This window comes from Astatotilapia calliptera, chromosome 12 (assembly GCF_900246225.1).
Source record: "Astatotilapia calliptera chromosome 12, fAstCal1.2, whole genome shotgun sequence".
In the NCBI taxonomy this organism is placed as follows: Eukaryota; Metazoa; Chordata; class Actinopteri; order Cichliformes; family Cichlidae; genus Astatotilapia; species Astatotilapia calliptera.
The window spans coordinates 18088695-18104643 of record NC_039313.1 but is presented as its reverse complement, the minus strand read 5'-3'; the positions used below and the strand labels follow the sequence as shown (position 1 = coordinate 18104643).

Genomic DNA, 15949 nt, shown 5'->3' with positions numbered 1-15949 from the left:
CAGGCCCCATTCTCACCTTCAACCGACACAAAAAGAGGGAAAATCAGGACATGTTTATGACCAAACACTGGGTGGGGGCAGGAGCAATTGTGTTTCCCTTTTTGAAAAGAGGGAATGAATGTTGTGTTGTGTTGTTTAATGAACCTTTACATCACTGGATGGAACTTTAGTAAAAGCAGACCTAAACAAACAATGGGCAATCTGGCTGTTTAACTTTGTACAATAAAGGGGAGGGAAATCATAAAAGTAAGAGTAATAACAGAAAAAGAAAAAAAAAAGAAACCCAGCTTGCTTCCTTAGAGGTCAAAATTATTTTCAGCTGCTCATGACTGCAGGGATTTACATTAACCCTAAACTGCTCTAGTTCCTGCTTGGCACCATTGTTTGCCCCGAGTGGCCTCGTAAAAGCGCCAAGGGTGCCCAGGAACAAATCCCCTCCCATGTGTGGTGATTGGGAGCAGGTGGGCTCATTAAGAGCCAGTAAAGTCAATGCACTGTTTTCCCCATTCTCCCTGTGGCATGGTGAGGAACAGGAATTAATCCCAGTCCTCTTCTGTGACTGTGAAAGTGTTAACATTATCTTTCAGTAGTTAAGAACTTAGCACAAAACTTTAGTAGACTGTATTAACAGGTTAGATAAGCACATTTTGCTGCCTGCAGCATCTTTTGCAGCTGGCCAGACTTAAGCCCAAGGGCTGCAATCACCACAGTCACAGACATATACAACTCATGTCCTAGTTTTTGGTTGCAGTGCCAGGTGTTTACTTTGGAGAAGGACCACAGATCTGTGGCTACTGGCTGTCCCAGATGCAATGGGCAGTGGGAAATGACACTAACCTCAGTTTTCTCTAACCACTGGGTACTGATGGCTTTGACAGACTACACCTGCTGAAAACAACTCAGGGGCAAACACAGACAGACAGACAGACAAACAGATAGATAGATAGATAGATAGATAGATAGATAGATAGATAGATAGATAGATAGATAGATAGATAGATAGATAGATAGATAGATAGATAGATAGATAGATGTTGTTGATGATGTTATAAATAGGTTAAACTAACTGCGTTATATTTTAAATAAAGAAAGATGGTTGCATAGTATTCAAAATGTTCAAAAAAAGGTTTATAACAGATGTGATTAGCCTTAGCTGGGGGTTTAAACTCGTCATATCCAGTATTATCAAAACTTTTCGTTTCTTTTCTTTAAACATTCCGTTTTATTTGGTTTAAATGGGGGCCTAACTCTCACTAGCACCGCGCCTGTGATTTCAGAGGAGCCTTGAGAATCAGCAGCCCATAATTCATTTAGTGCAAACAGTACAATGCGTTAAGTGCCGTCGCTTTGTCCTCTGTGAGAAGTTGAAACGGGGCAGGGTAAAAAGAGACCCAGCAGGCTGTGCTTTTAAAAGACCGGAGGAGACTATAAAACTGGTTTCATACCCGCTGCTGTAAAGGATCGGCACGATATGAGCGCAGACAGACGGAGGTAGGCAGAGCACACTCAGGGAAGGGAGGACAGCACGCATTTCACACTCAGAGCATTCATGGTTCATTTTTATAAAGTCGGATCTCTGTCACAGACAAGCGTGGGTTTATGGGCTAGTTCACACTCAGCTCTATTACACATACATCGGGGGGGTTTTTGTGTGTGTTTTCTACTTTAGTGAAAAGGATGAGCGTCTTCTCCAGTAGACCCGGCGCAGTTTGACACGTTTCCCGAGCTGGAGTCACTAAGCGGTCTGTTTTCCAAGCGGGGCCTCATTAAAACAGTTCTGCTCTTACTTTTGATGCCACGGAAATGGGATCGCACCAACGAGAGAGCGTGTCCGCGCTTTGCAGGAAAAGTTTGCTTTGGACAGTGCTGATACTCTGGCTGAGCACGCTGGTTAACGGGACCTGGAAGACGGGACTTTACAAAACCTATTCAGTCGGGACGCAGCTGAACAGAGACCAGACAGCAGCCACCCACAGCTCAGTCTACCAGAAAAGGTGAGGAAAGTACGCACAGCTGTCATATTGCACACAGAATACTTATATTAAGTTTTGTTTTCTATCTTGCTGCCACTGCATGCCTCCACGGATGTACTCCCATCTCCATCCATCTACCGGGCGCTATTGTCTTCCTGACAGTTGGTTTCCCTTTTCCTGTGCTGGCAAGCAGCATGTTTTTACTCTGCTGAGTCCCATCCACACTCTTGTCCCAGCTCACACACCTCTGCTGCCCCTGTGGCGTGTTATATGCTCTCTATCCATACAGCGCCTTTAGCCTCACACACAAAGCCCGCTCTTTTCAGCATCCCAAGGGTGAAGATTTCAAAAAAAGAGTGTTAAACCCCAAGTTTAAGGAGTGATTGATTATTTGTATCTCTATAATAAAGCGTGAAAACGTTTATCTTAAAGGATCACTGAATGAAAAGGGGGATAATAAGGCTTCAGAAAATGATGGATCATTCTGTGTAAGGGCAATCGAGTTGACAAGGGTGTTGAAAGAGAGTCACCAGACTAAACACGAAGGCAGGAGGGCTAACCGGCTCTGCTTTCCTCCTGGACAGAGCCAAGTTTAGTTGGAGACTAGCCACTGATTAATGATGAGAGGACGTTTCCCCATCTTGCAAATATTTATGCTGTCAGCTTGTGTGTGTGGGCTGAACGTGGCTGGAGGCTGAAATCCCTTCTCTCTGATGAGGTCTTCTGGGTGTGTTCAGGTGGTTTTCAGCGCCCCTTCGGTCACTCCACTGCCTCACTTCTCTGCTCAGCTCCCCCTGCCACTCAGAGCCAGAGGTTTGTGGACATGTTTGCTAAACACAAGCAGCTGGGACTCCAGCGCAATCTGAGCTTGTTTTGGGGGAAAAAAAGCAGAGGGGGATGAGTTTACAGTCAGTTTGCTGCTGTTAGTGTAAGTGGCCGTGCAGGAAAGGCAGGACTGAAAGAGGGAAAGCTGCTGTTGGTGTGAGTCAACCACCTTGTTCAGAGGTCACCGGGTTTGCAGTGACATGAGAGGAGCTGAAAGTCTCAGTCCACCTGCTGGCTGGCTGGCCTGATCGGTGAAAGCAGCAGTTTATTGGGTGTCAACAAACAGTAACAGCGGCAGTGTGATTTCAGAGATCAACCTCGGCGATGAAAGCAACCTGTCATTAGGGTTCAGGTGCTTAAAAGGAAACGCATATGACTGTTAGTGCACTGGGAAAGGGAAACCTTCACTAATACCAGCACTGTCTTCACACAGTGAATAGCACAATCAAAGGGGATTAACATCTTGTGGGTATTTTCTTTGCTGGTGCAGTCACTCTGTGAAAGAGCTGATAAAGCATTCCTTCACCATCTCTCTTAATGACTGCATAGCTCAGTAAACTGTGGGGTCACTGAGGGAGATGCTTCTTTAGTCCCTGTCTCGCCCAGTTCTTTATCCTCCCTCGGAGGACTTGTCATGGTCTGACAGGCAGTCTGAGCCCTGTGGCAGTCCTCATTCCTCGTCCATCTTGACCATATCCATGTTCACTTTAAGCATGGGAATGAAGACAACTGAGATTCCAGGATCTGCACGGCTTCAAGCAGAATGGCTGTGAAACTTCAAATGATGTGTATGCACAGGGAACCATTATTTGGATGGATGTCAAGAGGCAGTCACCAATTGTTCAGCTCCAATAATATCCACTGGCCGTTGATTACATTACTCAATTGAATTTGTTGCCTTTTTCTGTATTACATCACTGTCTTATCTTCTGTTTTTGGACGTGTCACTGGACAAAATATGAGATTCTTAAGACAGGATCTTGAACTCTTTTCTTCACGATTTACAGATTTTCATGTGTAATATCAGTCTTAAAACAAAGAATTAATTGTGGCAGCTCATCCTCCACAATGAGAAAAAAAATTGTTGGATTCCTGCTTATCAGATTGAATATTTGCTCATTTCTGTGGTTGTAGTCTGAGTTGCTTCAGTTTTTGGACAAAACAAGACATTGATGTCATAACTTTTAGCCGATTTTGTTTCCCGATGTCTTAGAGATTTGATACTTAGTATGAGCCTAATACCAGACCCCATATTGCATCCTGTGCACTGCAGGTGAGCAGTCCATAAAGTCAGCATCTCATTCACGGTCAGTGGAGCAGCTCAGCTCGACATGATGGTCCATTCACACTGAGCAGTCAGGATTCGTGGTGCTGTAGGTGTGATATGAGTGAATCCTTCATTTGAGTGGAATTCCTCTTTCACTTCCAGGTTCAAACACTTGAAGATGCGACAGACTGAAAACTCACAGGTGTCTGCACCTGAAAGCTCAAAGGAGACAAAGATAGATGAGAGTTTTCCTTGTTTATTCCATGCTGCTGTAAGGAGTCACTTAGCCCTGACCTTTAAGGCCTCGCTTCGGTGCTTTGATGCTCGTCACTGTCCGCTGCGCATGGAAAGCCCACGGCAGCTTTGAACCTGCAATATAATACCCCAGCAGCCGTAATGCTCTGAATTAATGTATAACAATTGTTCAAATACAAACTTATTACAACCTGTTTCTTTTGTTTGTCATTGAACCTGCAGGCCATGACTCTAGACCTGCAAAGTTTTTTTTTATTTCACCTCGACTTGTTCTTGCTGTTTTCCTCTTTGTCGTTGGTTGTGGTGCCATATTTATCTTATGTCTCCTCTCAATCCCACGGGAGCCACACTGCTTCATAATTGCCATCTCTGTCCCCACCGGAAGCTTCCTTGGATGACCTCTGCGATAAGTTGACCTTTGTCTCCTCTTTTCTCGTCTCCTTCCCGTCCTCTCCTTTGTCTGGCTATTTGCCACATCTGTCTTTTGTCCTTTGTTCTGCTCGAGTATTTTCCCACAGATAGAAATCCAGAGGAATTCCTTTTGCATTTCAAACATATCTCCGAGCGTTCAGGCCGGCTCCTACGATACGTGAATGAATGGGCGGAGGAAAGGGAGTTACTGTGGTGTTTTTAATCAGAGTCCCATCAGCGTTTTGCCCACATCAGCCTACTTGTCTGTTCACACGGCTTAACCCCTACCTTCTTCATCCCGGTGCAGTGTGCTGAAGTAGGCGAACCGCCTCACTAGTGTGAACACGGGAAAATGTGGTCTGCATAGCGTAAAAGGTGAATAGAGGGCACATGCGGTAACGACAGCGCAGCATATAAGCGAGTTCACAAGCTTTCTGTCAGCATTTGCATACATTTAAGGATTCAGCACTTTTTTTGTTCCCCTCCAATATTTTACTGTCTTGGCGTCGGCAGCGTCGAGGAACAGATGGGCCAAAGCTGTGATTTCTCTTAACGGTTGGCTGTGGCTACATGTGACTGTGAGACATGGTTGATGATTTATTTAGCTTGGGCCCAGCATTCAGAGTGTGCCATGTGTGCTTAGAGACCTGATACTCACTGAGGGCCTGCTTGGTGTTTTTGCCAATGAAACAGCATGGTGCTGGTGGGTTTCACACTTCATAGAACAAGGGTGCCTCCAGTAAGCGGAAGGTGTTGACTACAAAGCATTTGAGATTGAAAGACTAAATGCACTTAGAGCCTGCGTCCCTCATATGCATAGATAATAACACAGTTATTGTTAGGCCTCCCCAAATCTGCTTGCTGTAGTGGAAGTGTTTGTCTTGCTGCATCGCACTTATTATATATTATATGAATCGGCTGCTTTTGTTCTTTCACTCATTTAAGGAAGAAGGGTCGGCATTTCCTCCTCGGTAATTGCATAAGAGCAATGCAAAGAGACAGGGAGACCATAAAATCCAGCGCCCCCTTCCCTCCTCGTACCCCCTGGTGAGACTCTTGTCCGTTCCCAGGTGAAGCCTCTTCTCGGCCTGGGAAACTCAGATGTTTATCTGTCGGGTCTGGCAGATAAGTGGTGGGGAGGAGTTGGGTTTACTACCCCCTCATCCCCTCCCCCTTCCTCCCAGCTCTACCTGACCACAGCTTCTTCAGTGTCTGAAATTTTCCACCAGTGATTAGAGCAATTTTTTCTGGACCAGGGAAAGCAATCATAGGGTAATCATACAGATCCACCGTCATTCTAGTAGATGTATGGCTGATGGATACGCTATGATACACGAAGGGTGGGCCTGTGTTTGAATAACATGTGGCGGAAGAATTCCTTTCCCCGCTTTACTTATGATTAATTCAAATAATGTCTTACGTTTTGCTGCGTTCCTTTGCTTTTTCCAGATGCGGTAAATAATACAAAATCCTTTCAGTCTGCAGGCTTAAATACTTGCTACATGAATGGAAACAATCAAGAACGCTCAATAATAAAAGAGACGTTGTCATGTGATAAGGGAAAGTCGCTGCAGCTGTAGACAAACATTTATCAGCGGTGCTCCCGCGCTCTGGCTCAGGTATGTGTGTGTGGCCACCACGACATGTGGGAACGGTTAATGGGAGCCGGTTCAGGGCTGCTTCGCATCCTCTCCCTTTGGCGGTTTTTCTTTAGTGTAAACTGTCTCTCGTGCACACAAACATATGGTCTCCCATATTGACAAACAGACTTTGGTGGGAACACCCACCCACTCTTGCACACGTTGGCAGCAGAACAAAAAAAGTGTAGTTTCATGAGCTCCCTTCCTATGCATCTATTGATAATGTTGTAAACACAGGCTGTAGTAATTGTTTCCGTGCTCCTCTTACAGCCACATGAAGGTAATGAGGATGTCTGTACACATCATTCTTAATAAAACCATTCTGATAATGTGGTCGCTCATCAGCCCGAGAGCGTCTCTTCACATTAAAGCCAACAGTTGTGTGTTTTTTCCTGTTCTGATATGTAGCAGAGAGAGAAGAAAGCTAAAGGCTTTCTCTAAAATGTTTCTCATAGCGCCTGTGCTATCAAGAACAGATCTGCTCCCTTTAAAAGGGACACTGAGCTCTCGGTGAGGATTAAGCTAAACCAATTAGCTCACAGTCTCTTCAGATAAATCGCACTTCCTTTAATTTTAAGCAGTCTCACTGAGACATTGATAAAATTTCGCATTTTGCTTCTGGAGGTCGAACTCGTCTGACTGTAATAGCTGCGGAGCGTTCTCATCCTCACTATCAGATCTCAACCTCTGACCTTAGCATCGTCGATATCTCATCGCAGGCTCTCCTCAATGAGTTATGAAGGCCTTCCATTAAAGGGAGTGAACTCATGACCCAGCATTAACCCATGCTTAAATACCTTCATCTTTGTATGAGACTTTGTCTTCGTCTTTATCCCCTCCTGAGGGACTTTCGCTCCTCCAAGGTCCCATACAAATGCATGTGTACTGATAGAGGAGAGACCCCTGTGCAAATATAACCCAGTCCTGCAAACTCTGTGGCTGATTAAAACCGAGTGAACACGGTGAGGAAGTTCCCAAACAAAGGAGTTGAGGGGGGGCTGGAAGGACAGAATGAAAACCCGCGGGGAGACCTCAGTGTTTTTAGTGTGACAGCACTTGTTTGAAGGTGTTTTGGAAATTTGTTCTCCTGTGTTTAGTTTAAGAATCAGACTTTTTACTGAGTCTAAAAATAACAAACTGTTGAAATCCTGCTGTTGTTTTATTCTACATTTCTGACTCTGTTTCTTTCGGCAGGAACTGGTGTCCTCATACGGTCACTAAGACTGTGACCTGCCAGGTGCAGAATGGGACAATCCTCCAGCGGGTGTACCGGACATGCCCCTGGCCACAGGGATGTGCAGGAGGCAGGTGAGAAGGCAGAGGCATCTTACCAGTACTGCTACTGTTTCACAATGCTTTTACGAAACCATTAAAAAACCAAAAAATTTTTAGCACCGTATGATCTGAACTGGGTAGAAAAACTCTCATCATGAAATGTATTCAAGACGTGCAAGTTTCTGCTCAAAACTGTTCCAGTTCCCTGGAATATAAACACTTTGGAAAAACATAGAGTGGGTCTCATGGCTCTTTAGTGAGCCACATGTTTACAACTTTAAAAAGAAGAAAACAGTTGCCTGCTATCAAAGCAGAAAGCTTGGTGTAATGTGTAATTTTCTGTTTTTTAATTATACTGGGATTAAAATAGCAGAATAGTTGTTGTTTGAATGCTGTTTGAATCACTTAGAGGATTAGCTTTAAAACTTGTTACTGGAGCTAATGCTCTATTAAAAATCATATTAAGTTCAATCATATTAGCATACATAGCATATATATATATATATATATATATATATATATATATATATATATATATATATAGCAGTGGTATTCATATAGCTCTCCTATAATTAGCATAGTTCAGGATGCCACGCTGCTGCTCCATATGCTGTCTTTTAATTGAGATAAACCTAAAAGCTTTTATATAATCTGACACTTACTGATGGGACACATTGCCTAGAAATTTCTTTTTATCATTTAATTGAGACTGTGCGAATACAAAGACTGAAAACCTCACGATAATATCTAACCTTACCAGAGAGAGGAGATTTCCTTTCATTTTCCTTTAAAAATGTTATGTGTGTGTGCGCGCACGTGTGTGTGTGTGTGTGCCCATGTGCGTAACGGCTTTTGATTTTGTGTTTATTGTTCAGCTACAAGACCGTGGTCAGACCTTCCTATAAAGTGGTGTACCGCACTGTGACTTCCCTGGAGTGGAAATGCTGCCCGGGATTCAGCGGTGCTGCTTGTGAAGAAGGTGAGTGAAGACAGAGGACGCAGACACACTTCAGTTATACAACAGCTGACGGAAATGAATCGAACAGAATCGCCATCTTGCACTGAAAAATGATCACAAGTTTGACTCGTGTCAGTAGCCCCCCCCCCCCCTCTTTATGAGTCTTTGACTCGTCACCATTCACGTCCCTCTGGTTTGCATCGCCGTCTTAAAGCCTGCATTTCCAATATGCTTGTATGAGTGATTTCCATTAGGCTTACATAAGGCTACTTCTGTTCTTTGAATGAAATTAAGAAATAAGATCCCCCAGCATCCCACCACTTTATTAATCACTTTTTATGTCTTCATTCCAAGAGTCGCAGCACCAGTAAGGCTTCCTTCTTTACTGCGACTTTGAATTTTATTTTGCAGATTGAACTGAGTTTTTTATCCTCAAAAGAGCTATGCAAGTGCCGTTTACATTTTTAGACCACGGTAGCTGCCCACACACACACACACACACACACACACACACACACACACACACACACACACACACACACACACACACACACACACACACACACACTCCTAGTTCATAATGACTTCCCCTGGCACCCGTCCTCAGGTTTCTGCAGTCTGGGGAGAAGGGTGGAGTGGTCTTTTTATGCTGGGAGCCAGGACTTGAATGGGTGTAACATAAATTAGTGGACCGTGCAGCACAAAGGGTTAATGCGATGGCCTTTTGTAGTGCCGAAAATAGAGGCTGTTTTTCTCTCTTATACTTTGAGACAAAAAAGGAAAATTTCTACCTGAAACTCAGTGAACAGAAAAAATGATTTTTTTTTCAGACTGATTATGGTAAACACTTGATCTTGTCCAATAAAGTGGGTTTAAAATAATCTGTTCAATTTATTTACTCAGTAAATGGCTAGTATTCCCACTTGAAGTAATTTGGTGATCACAGTATGCAACAGTGTTGTAATGCATTACAGTTCCTCCATTCAGAAGTCAGAAAACAACACACTTGACCTCAGTTCAGATGGGAAACAAAGCAGTGGCAGTCTTCTTTTGAGGAGCATAGATTAGTAAAGGAACATCGCGATGGTAAACGGCCGGCTCTAGTTTATGTTTTTCTCATTAGGAGAGGAATTTGTGCAGATATGGGGTATAAGCGGGCTGTAATGTTACTTTATTAATTACATGACAATAACTGTGTAATATAATGTTGAAGTAATTTAAGAAGTAGGCAGAAAATTATTTTCTACAGGGAGTTAATAGGTAATGCATTTGTTGTAGTAACTGTAGTAACTAATGACTGCTCCCAGGTGCTTTCAGACCTCCAAGTGGCCTCTAGTCTGCTGTAGTGTGGCTTCGACTGCTTGCTTGCACTTGCACACACCATCCCACCTTGGATATCACACTTGTTTCACACCCTCCCTACTGTCAAAGTCAAAAAACACATTCACAGTCAGACAACGCAGACTTTACCCAACAAAGGCAGAGGAACACACAGTGAAACGGGGAGGAAATTATCCAATTAAGTTGTTGCTGGAGGAGATTCCCCTCCGGTTGTCATGGCAGTAGGGGGCTGTCGAGCCGACGGGGATGTCGGGATTAGCCACTTATCTGAGCCTCGTTCCGGGTGGCTCAGATCACAGGCGGCGCTGAGTGGAAGTGACAGGTCCCATTCACAGGGCCTTTACTCTCCGGCACCATGGATCCTATCCAGGGCCACCAGTGCTTTGTTCTGCTCTTGCCGCGTGAGCAGAACCCCTTGCCAGCACAGAACCTGATACCCCGCTGCCGTCTGCCTCGTCCGCCCGCTCTAAGGAGAAATGCAAGCCTGCCACACGGGCAAAGCTGGTGACCGGATTGTGCTTAAAGCTGTTGCCACAGTGTTGCCAAGTGAAGTTAAAGCTGCACTAATAATTCAGTAGGTGCACGTTTCAAATCCAGGCTGTTAATACCTGCGTGCGGCTGTTTCCAGATGGCTGTGAGCACTTTTTAACTTTTAGTTGGACTGAGTTGAAAGACTCAGGCTTTAAAAAAACAACTCTAAACAAACATACTACTTTTGATCTTATTTGAGTCGCATAAAGAGCAACCAGGATGTATATACCTTTAAGGATCACTTTTGGAATTTTATTATTTGCTATACATCACTCTTACTCCTCTGCTTGTCTGCTTTTCACAGACTGTGGAAAATGTGTGTGATCCGCTCATTTACTGCCCTGCTTTTAACCTGCTTTTCCCACCAGGCCACCCCAAAAAGCCTCTAGCCATGTCTGACTCCCAAGGACGGTCTGCATTTCTGCAGATCTCAACAATGTCCAAAGCAAAAAGACTCTGGGGCTGGGGCTACGTTTAGGTTGAGATGCAGGAAAGTACAAAAAACACTGATAGGAATGTGACCGATATGATTGTGCTTTAAATAGGGATGAGAGAGTTGTTTTCTCTTGTGTTCCTCTGTTCTCACCCCTTGGCCTGCCAGCTGATAGGTCAACATGTATAAATCAACGGCTTGGTCCGTAGTGAAGATAACGAATTAAGTTTTGGGCTTTGCGTGTTCAAATCTACAGGCGCAAATAAATGAGAGTTCATTAAGGGAAGAGATCATGCATGCTGTCATCGAGTCATAAGCAGGCTTATGAGGATTTTTGGCATGTCGCATTAGGAGGCTCCAAAAGCAAAGCATTACATCACACCCATACGGACACACAAACGTACCCTATCAGAGTCCAGGCAGGGTAAGATAACACTGCATTAGACAGGCACCTTTCACATTTGCTGTCTTTTTCTTCCTTCCACACCCCAACCTCAGGACTTGGCTTGAATACCGGTCCAATGGTGTAATTACTGGGTCCTAATTGTTTTCTGTGAGGTTTGGGAGATATTGTCTTACTTCTTGGTCTGGAACACAATGGTCTTTATCTCTGATTGAGTCTGAGAAAGAAAAAAGAAAAAGAAGACTAAGTATTTACAGATGTAGGCACTTTCATAGGCTGCCAGAAACGGGGATTTAATGTATGCCTGGTTGGCTTTGGCATTCCAAGTAAGTAAATGCTTGTTTTTAGTTGGGATATCCCAACATATGCTACATCAAGCACAAATATCAAAATTATACCCAATTTAGAGGCAATTATGTGGTATTAGAATATCAAATTTACCCCTCAAAAGTAATATTATTACATTAGCTCTGGCTCTAATGTAATAATTATCTGAAATGCTAGTGTTGCACTGATACCACGAGGGGTGACTGTGCGCTCAGGAGCCACGGATGTAAAATTCATTGACATTTTGAGCTTTTGGCCTCGATCTGCTAATTTTGATGGAGCCTGAAAAGTGTGGAAATGACACTAAGAGACAGGCGTTGATATACTGACCCTGATTTGATTTATTGAGGAAAGGCCTTAAAAGAAAAATAGCTGTGGCTTATCGCAGGGGGGAGGCCGCTGAGGAGCACAGCATATGGGGGAATGTAGACTTGAATTAGCACGGCTGTCAAAGCTCTGCCACGGGGGTCCCCATCAAACAGTATCTCGCAGCCAAGCGGAGGCTGTGGTTTTTGGGTTGCAATTATGAGGTGGCTGGGAGGCAGAAGCCCGCTGTCTTGTAATAAGCCATAGAAATGTAATCTGTGTTTTCACAGCTCAGGGCGGCTTATCACAAGCCCGCACGCTAAACCCCGTGCTTTAAACATCAGTCGGCTGCAGCTTGCCATTAGCAGAGGAAGAGTGGGAGTGCGTGGACGCCGGTGTATGCGTCTATCTGCCTGCCAGAGTCAACGTGTGGGTGGGAGAGCGAGGCGTTGAGGATTTCTATGCAGCTGTTTGCTGTGATTAGCAGCTTTAATGGCAGCAGGCTTTTTGGAGCTGTGAGTGTAGGGACTTCAGCCTGAGGTCAGAGGGGAGGAGGCTGAGCAAGAGCAGGTGACCAAAAGGCCCCCCCATCACCAGCACTATCACCCCACACACTCCCACTCCTGCTAGACCACACAGTGGAGCGCTATCAAAGTCATATCAAGCAGAGATCCCCTGCGTTTGCCTTAGCAGGTGTTACACATGTTATCCTTTACTTGCTCCAGTTCATTCACAAAAAAAAAGAAAAATCCCAGACTTGATGTCAGTCACCCCCGCATCAGCGTTTATGCACTCAGCAGATGAGATCTACAAAGACGCATGAATCACTTGAATGTAGCGAGGCAGGCTGCAGTCAACGTGCAGAAAAGGCCACAGCAGCTGATATTCGCTGTTATGTAAATGACCAGCACACAAGTGCTGAGCATAAATTGGAAGCAGCTGACATTAAGCAAACTGGGCTGAGGCTTCCAGAAGAGATTCGGCATCCAGCCCCTTTCAGCCGACACTGCTCGGCTCTGAGGAATTATCATAAAAGTGATTAAGTAGAAAGAAAAACACAATCATTAGCTTGCTTTGTATTATCTGTATGTGATTAATAGTAACAACTCTTTGGTTGCTGTTTTAAGAACTGGCCAGATGTAAATTAGCCCACAAGTATGGCTCATTTACAGTTATTTTTCTGTTGATTAATGAGCATGTATACCTTTTAAGCAAACACATATATACCTGCAAAAATGACCAATCAGCCAACTTAAATAACAAAACCAAACAGAGTAGGAAGGTCTTTTTTCTTTCCTCACGTCCGGCCTGTCTTTCCTTCCATGCTGTCTTCTCCTTATGTAACGGTGTGCTGGTATTTGCTCAAGGTTTGTGGGGAAAAAAATCCAGAAAATTATAGTTAAATCAGTTGCGGGGTTCGGTAGTTAAACTGCAATATGCACTGATAATTTTGATAATATTATTACAGCATTATTTTTTAAATGTCCCATGAAAACCACCCTCAGAACACACACACAGACACACACAGTACAACAAAATGCTTTCAGGCTGTAACAATAATAGTCATGAGAATTATAATTATAAATTCCTATGCTCTTGTTGTTTTTTTTTCCTCTGCGTACAAAAAAGTTTCGATACAAGGCGAAAAAGACAAGCACACAATGGCAGGATATTATTTTAGGTGGGTTTATTGTGCATTATATTAATCATCTAAGTGTTTTATCTGTGTGAAAGCCCGTCTGCATGAAGAACCATGTTTGATTTTAATACTTTATGCTGCATTAACGACCCGTGTCTGTTGGTAAGTCTAAAAAAAAGAAAGATGGCAGTGACCTTCAAGAAATGCAGATGCACAGCTTTTGCACTGAATCTTTCATACTTACTTAGCCTTGAATCTGAGTTAAGTTTTATGTTTCTGGCTCCTGAACTGGAAATGCCTCTTCTGCTTACTGATTTATTTATTGTTTCCCAAGACTTCCCTCAGGAGTACATTGAAAACAGTTTTTCCTGCAGTCTGAAAGAAATAAAGTGGGCCGAGTCAGCAGTGCAAAGAAAAAAAAACTTTTAAGGCATCAAACTAGACACACACACAAGTCTCAGCAGCTGTGATGTTCCTCTGTCGCCAATAAAGCGGAGGCATTTCCCTTCACCTGGTAGTGTGAGTGGACCGCTGTGCTGACTGAGTGACCCACAAACATGCAGGCACTTTACAGCCTGACGCGTCGCACAGTCAGCAGCGGAGAGAAGAACGACGCTCTCTTCCTTGCGTGGCTGAGATAAGACCAAGTGAACTGGAAGCAGAGCTTTTCTCGTGTAGAAAAAAACTCCCCAAACTTTAAAATCCTGCCCTTTTTAAATCCTCTTCACTAGCAGAGGTGTAGGCTCTGCCTCCATCTCTGATCCTCTTGGCGACTGATGTGATTAAAGCTGCATTAACCCCGTCTGCCACCCCCCCCCACACACCCCCACCCCGTCCTTCAACATATCTCCATCTCTCAGCTTGCAGGTATAGAGTGGAATTATGTAGGTACTGTATAACACTGTGCTACTGTGCTTAGGTAGGCTCTGAGGAGGTAATGAAACGTTTGATGTCGGCGCTTAGACAATGGCAGCATTGATGGAGCAGGTACGCTCGGGATACTGCTGGTTCCATACAGCTGTGATGAGTTCAGGGCCCCAACTGCTGCCTGCAGCACGCTCAAAGCTGATACCCTCACTGACTGTTATGGACTTGCTTTAAATCATCTGTAAACTAATGCATAAAATCCTGAATATTTGACGTCCCTTTTTATTCAGCTTCGTATTTGCCAGATATTGCTTTTAGTTTCTCTGTTAGGGGTTATATTCATTAATTTCCTGGCAGATTTTGCAAGGCATCTGCGTTCCAAGCCATTTTTTATAATATGCCTGCAAGTTATGATAAAAAAAAGTCCATCTTTTTTAACTCTGTAAGCCCCTAAGCAATATATTTTTAAAACGTCTCCCTGAAGTGAAGAAACACCCACAGTCAGAAATGTGAGGCCAAGAATAAACAATGTTGGTGTCTCGGGAGAGTTTTTACATGCTGGGAGTCTCTTTGTCTTTGTATGACTCAGTAAACATTAATCTTTACCAGACCTATTATAAAAATGTGAAACTCTTAACAAATGTGATGCACCAGAAATTCGCTCCTTTTATGTGGTGAGCTTAAAAAATGGAAACAGGTCAAGTTTTAATAACAGATCACAGTAACAGGGCCTCCAGAGTGAAAGGGGATAAGGTGATTTTGAGTATGGGTGCTCAAATATGGATAATATGGGTAATTATTATCTTAAAGGAACATTATTACATTAACCAATTCATTAACGAAACAGTCAGAAATCAATCAAAGAGGCTTAAGATGATGTTTTTAATTACGTTTGCTCTGTGACCGAACACCTATCCCACAGATATTTGATTAATTTTTATATAAGGAAAACAAAAACCCTTCATGTTTAAGAAGCAGGAGCAAGAAAATGTCAACAATAAATTAGTCACACAACTTGGCGCTTTCATTTTCTTGCTGCGCTCAGTAAAACCTGTAAAACCCAGTTTGTCTCCCCCTCGCTCTTCTCTCATCTCCCTGCATAGCGATATCCAGACCACAGGAACATAAAAGCACGGCATAAAAAAGTCGCTTTTAAGTGATGTATTCGTATTTTATGCTGCATCAGTCTGCGGTTTCCGTACACTCCCAGTAGTCCTTATAATCTAGCTCCTCATTTGTCACCGTTATAAATTCATAAACATTTACAACACCGCCACATAAGAAAACCTCGAGTGTTGTGGTGCAGACCTCCAAACATTCTCCCACTCCCACGACTGCTAAACCACAAACAGATCACCACATCACTTAGATCCTCCGCGGTGACATCATTTATGGCCTCTTGCCCTCCAACCCTTCTGGTACGGGCTCAGTTTCGTAGCCACTAAACGCTGCACACTTGAATAACACGTAGGATTTAAAAGCCATTGCCCCCGTCTGA

At 43.7% G+C, this 15949-nt stretch overlaps 1 protein-coding gene across 4 annotated transcripts in view; it reads left to right on the top strand.

Moving 5' to 3' along the window:
• Positions 1-1325: 1325 nt before the first annotated feature.
• Positions 1326-15949, top strand: part of emid1 (EMI domain containing 1) — a 56061-nt gene continuing 41437 nt past the window's right edge. For 3 of the 4 annotated variants that reach the window (XM_026186371.1, XM_026186372.1, XM_026186369.1), the window contains exons 1-3: positions 1326-1994; positions 7566-7679; positions 8522-8625. In XM_026186371.1, coding sequence (XP_026042156.1) covers positions 1804-1994; positions 7566-7679; positions 8522-8625 — 409 coding nt within the window. In that variant the 5' untranslated portion in view covers positions 1326-1803. The remainder of the gene's footprint in view (positions 1995-7565; positions 7680-8521; positions 8626-15949) is intronic. The other variant, XM_026186370.1, reaches the window with a different exon arrangement.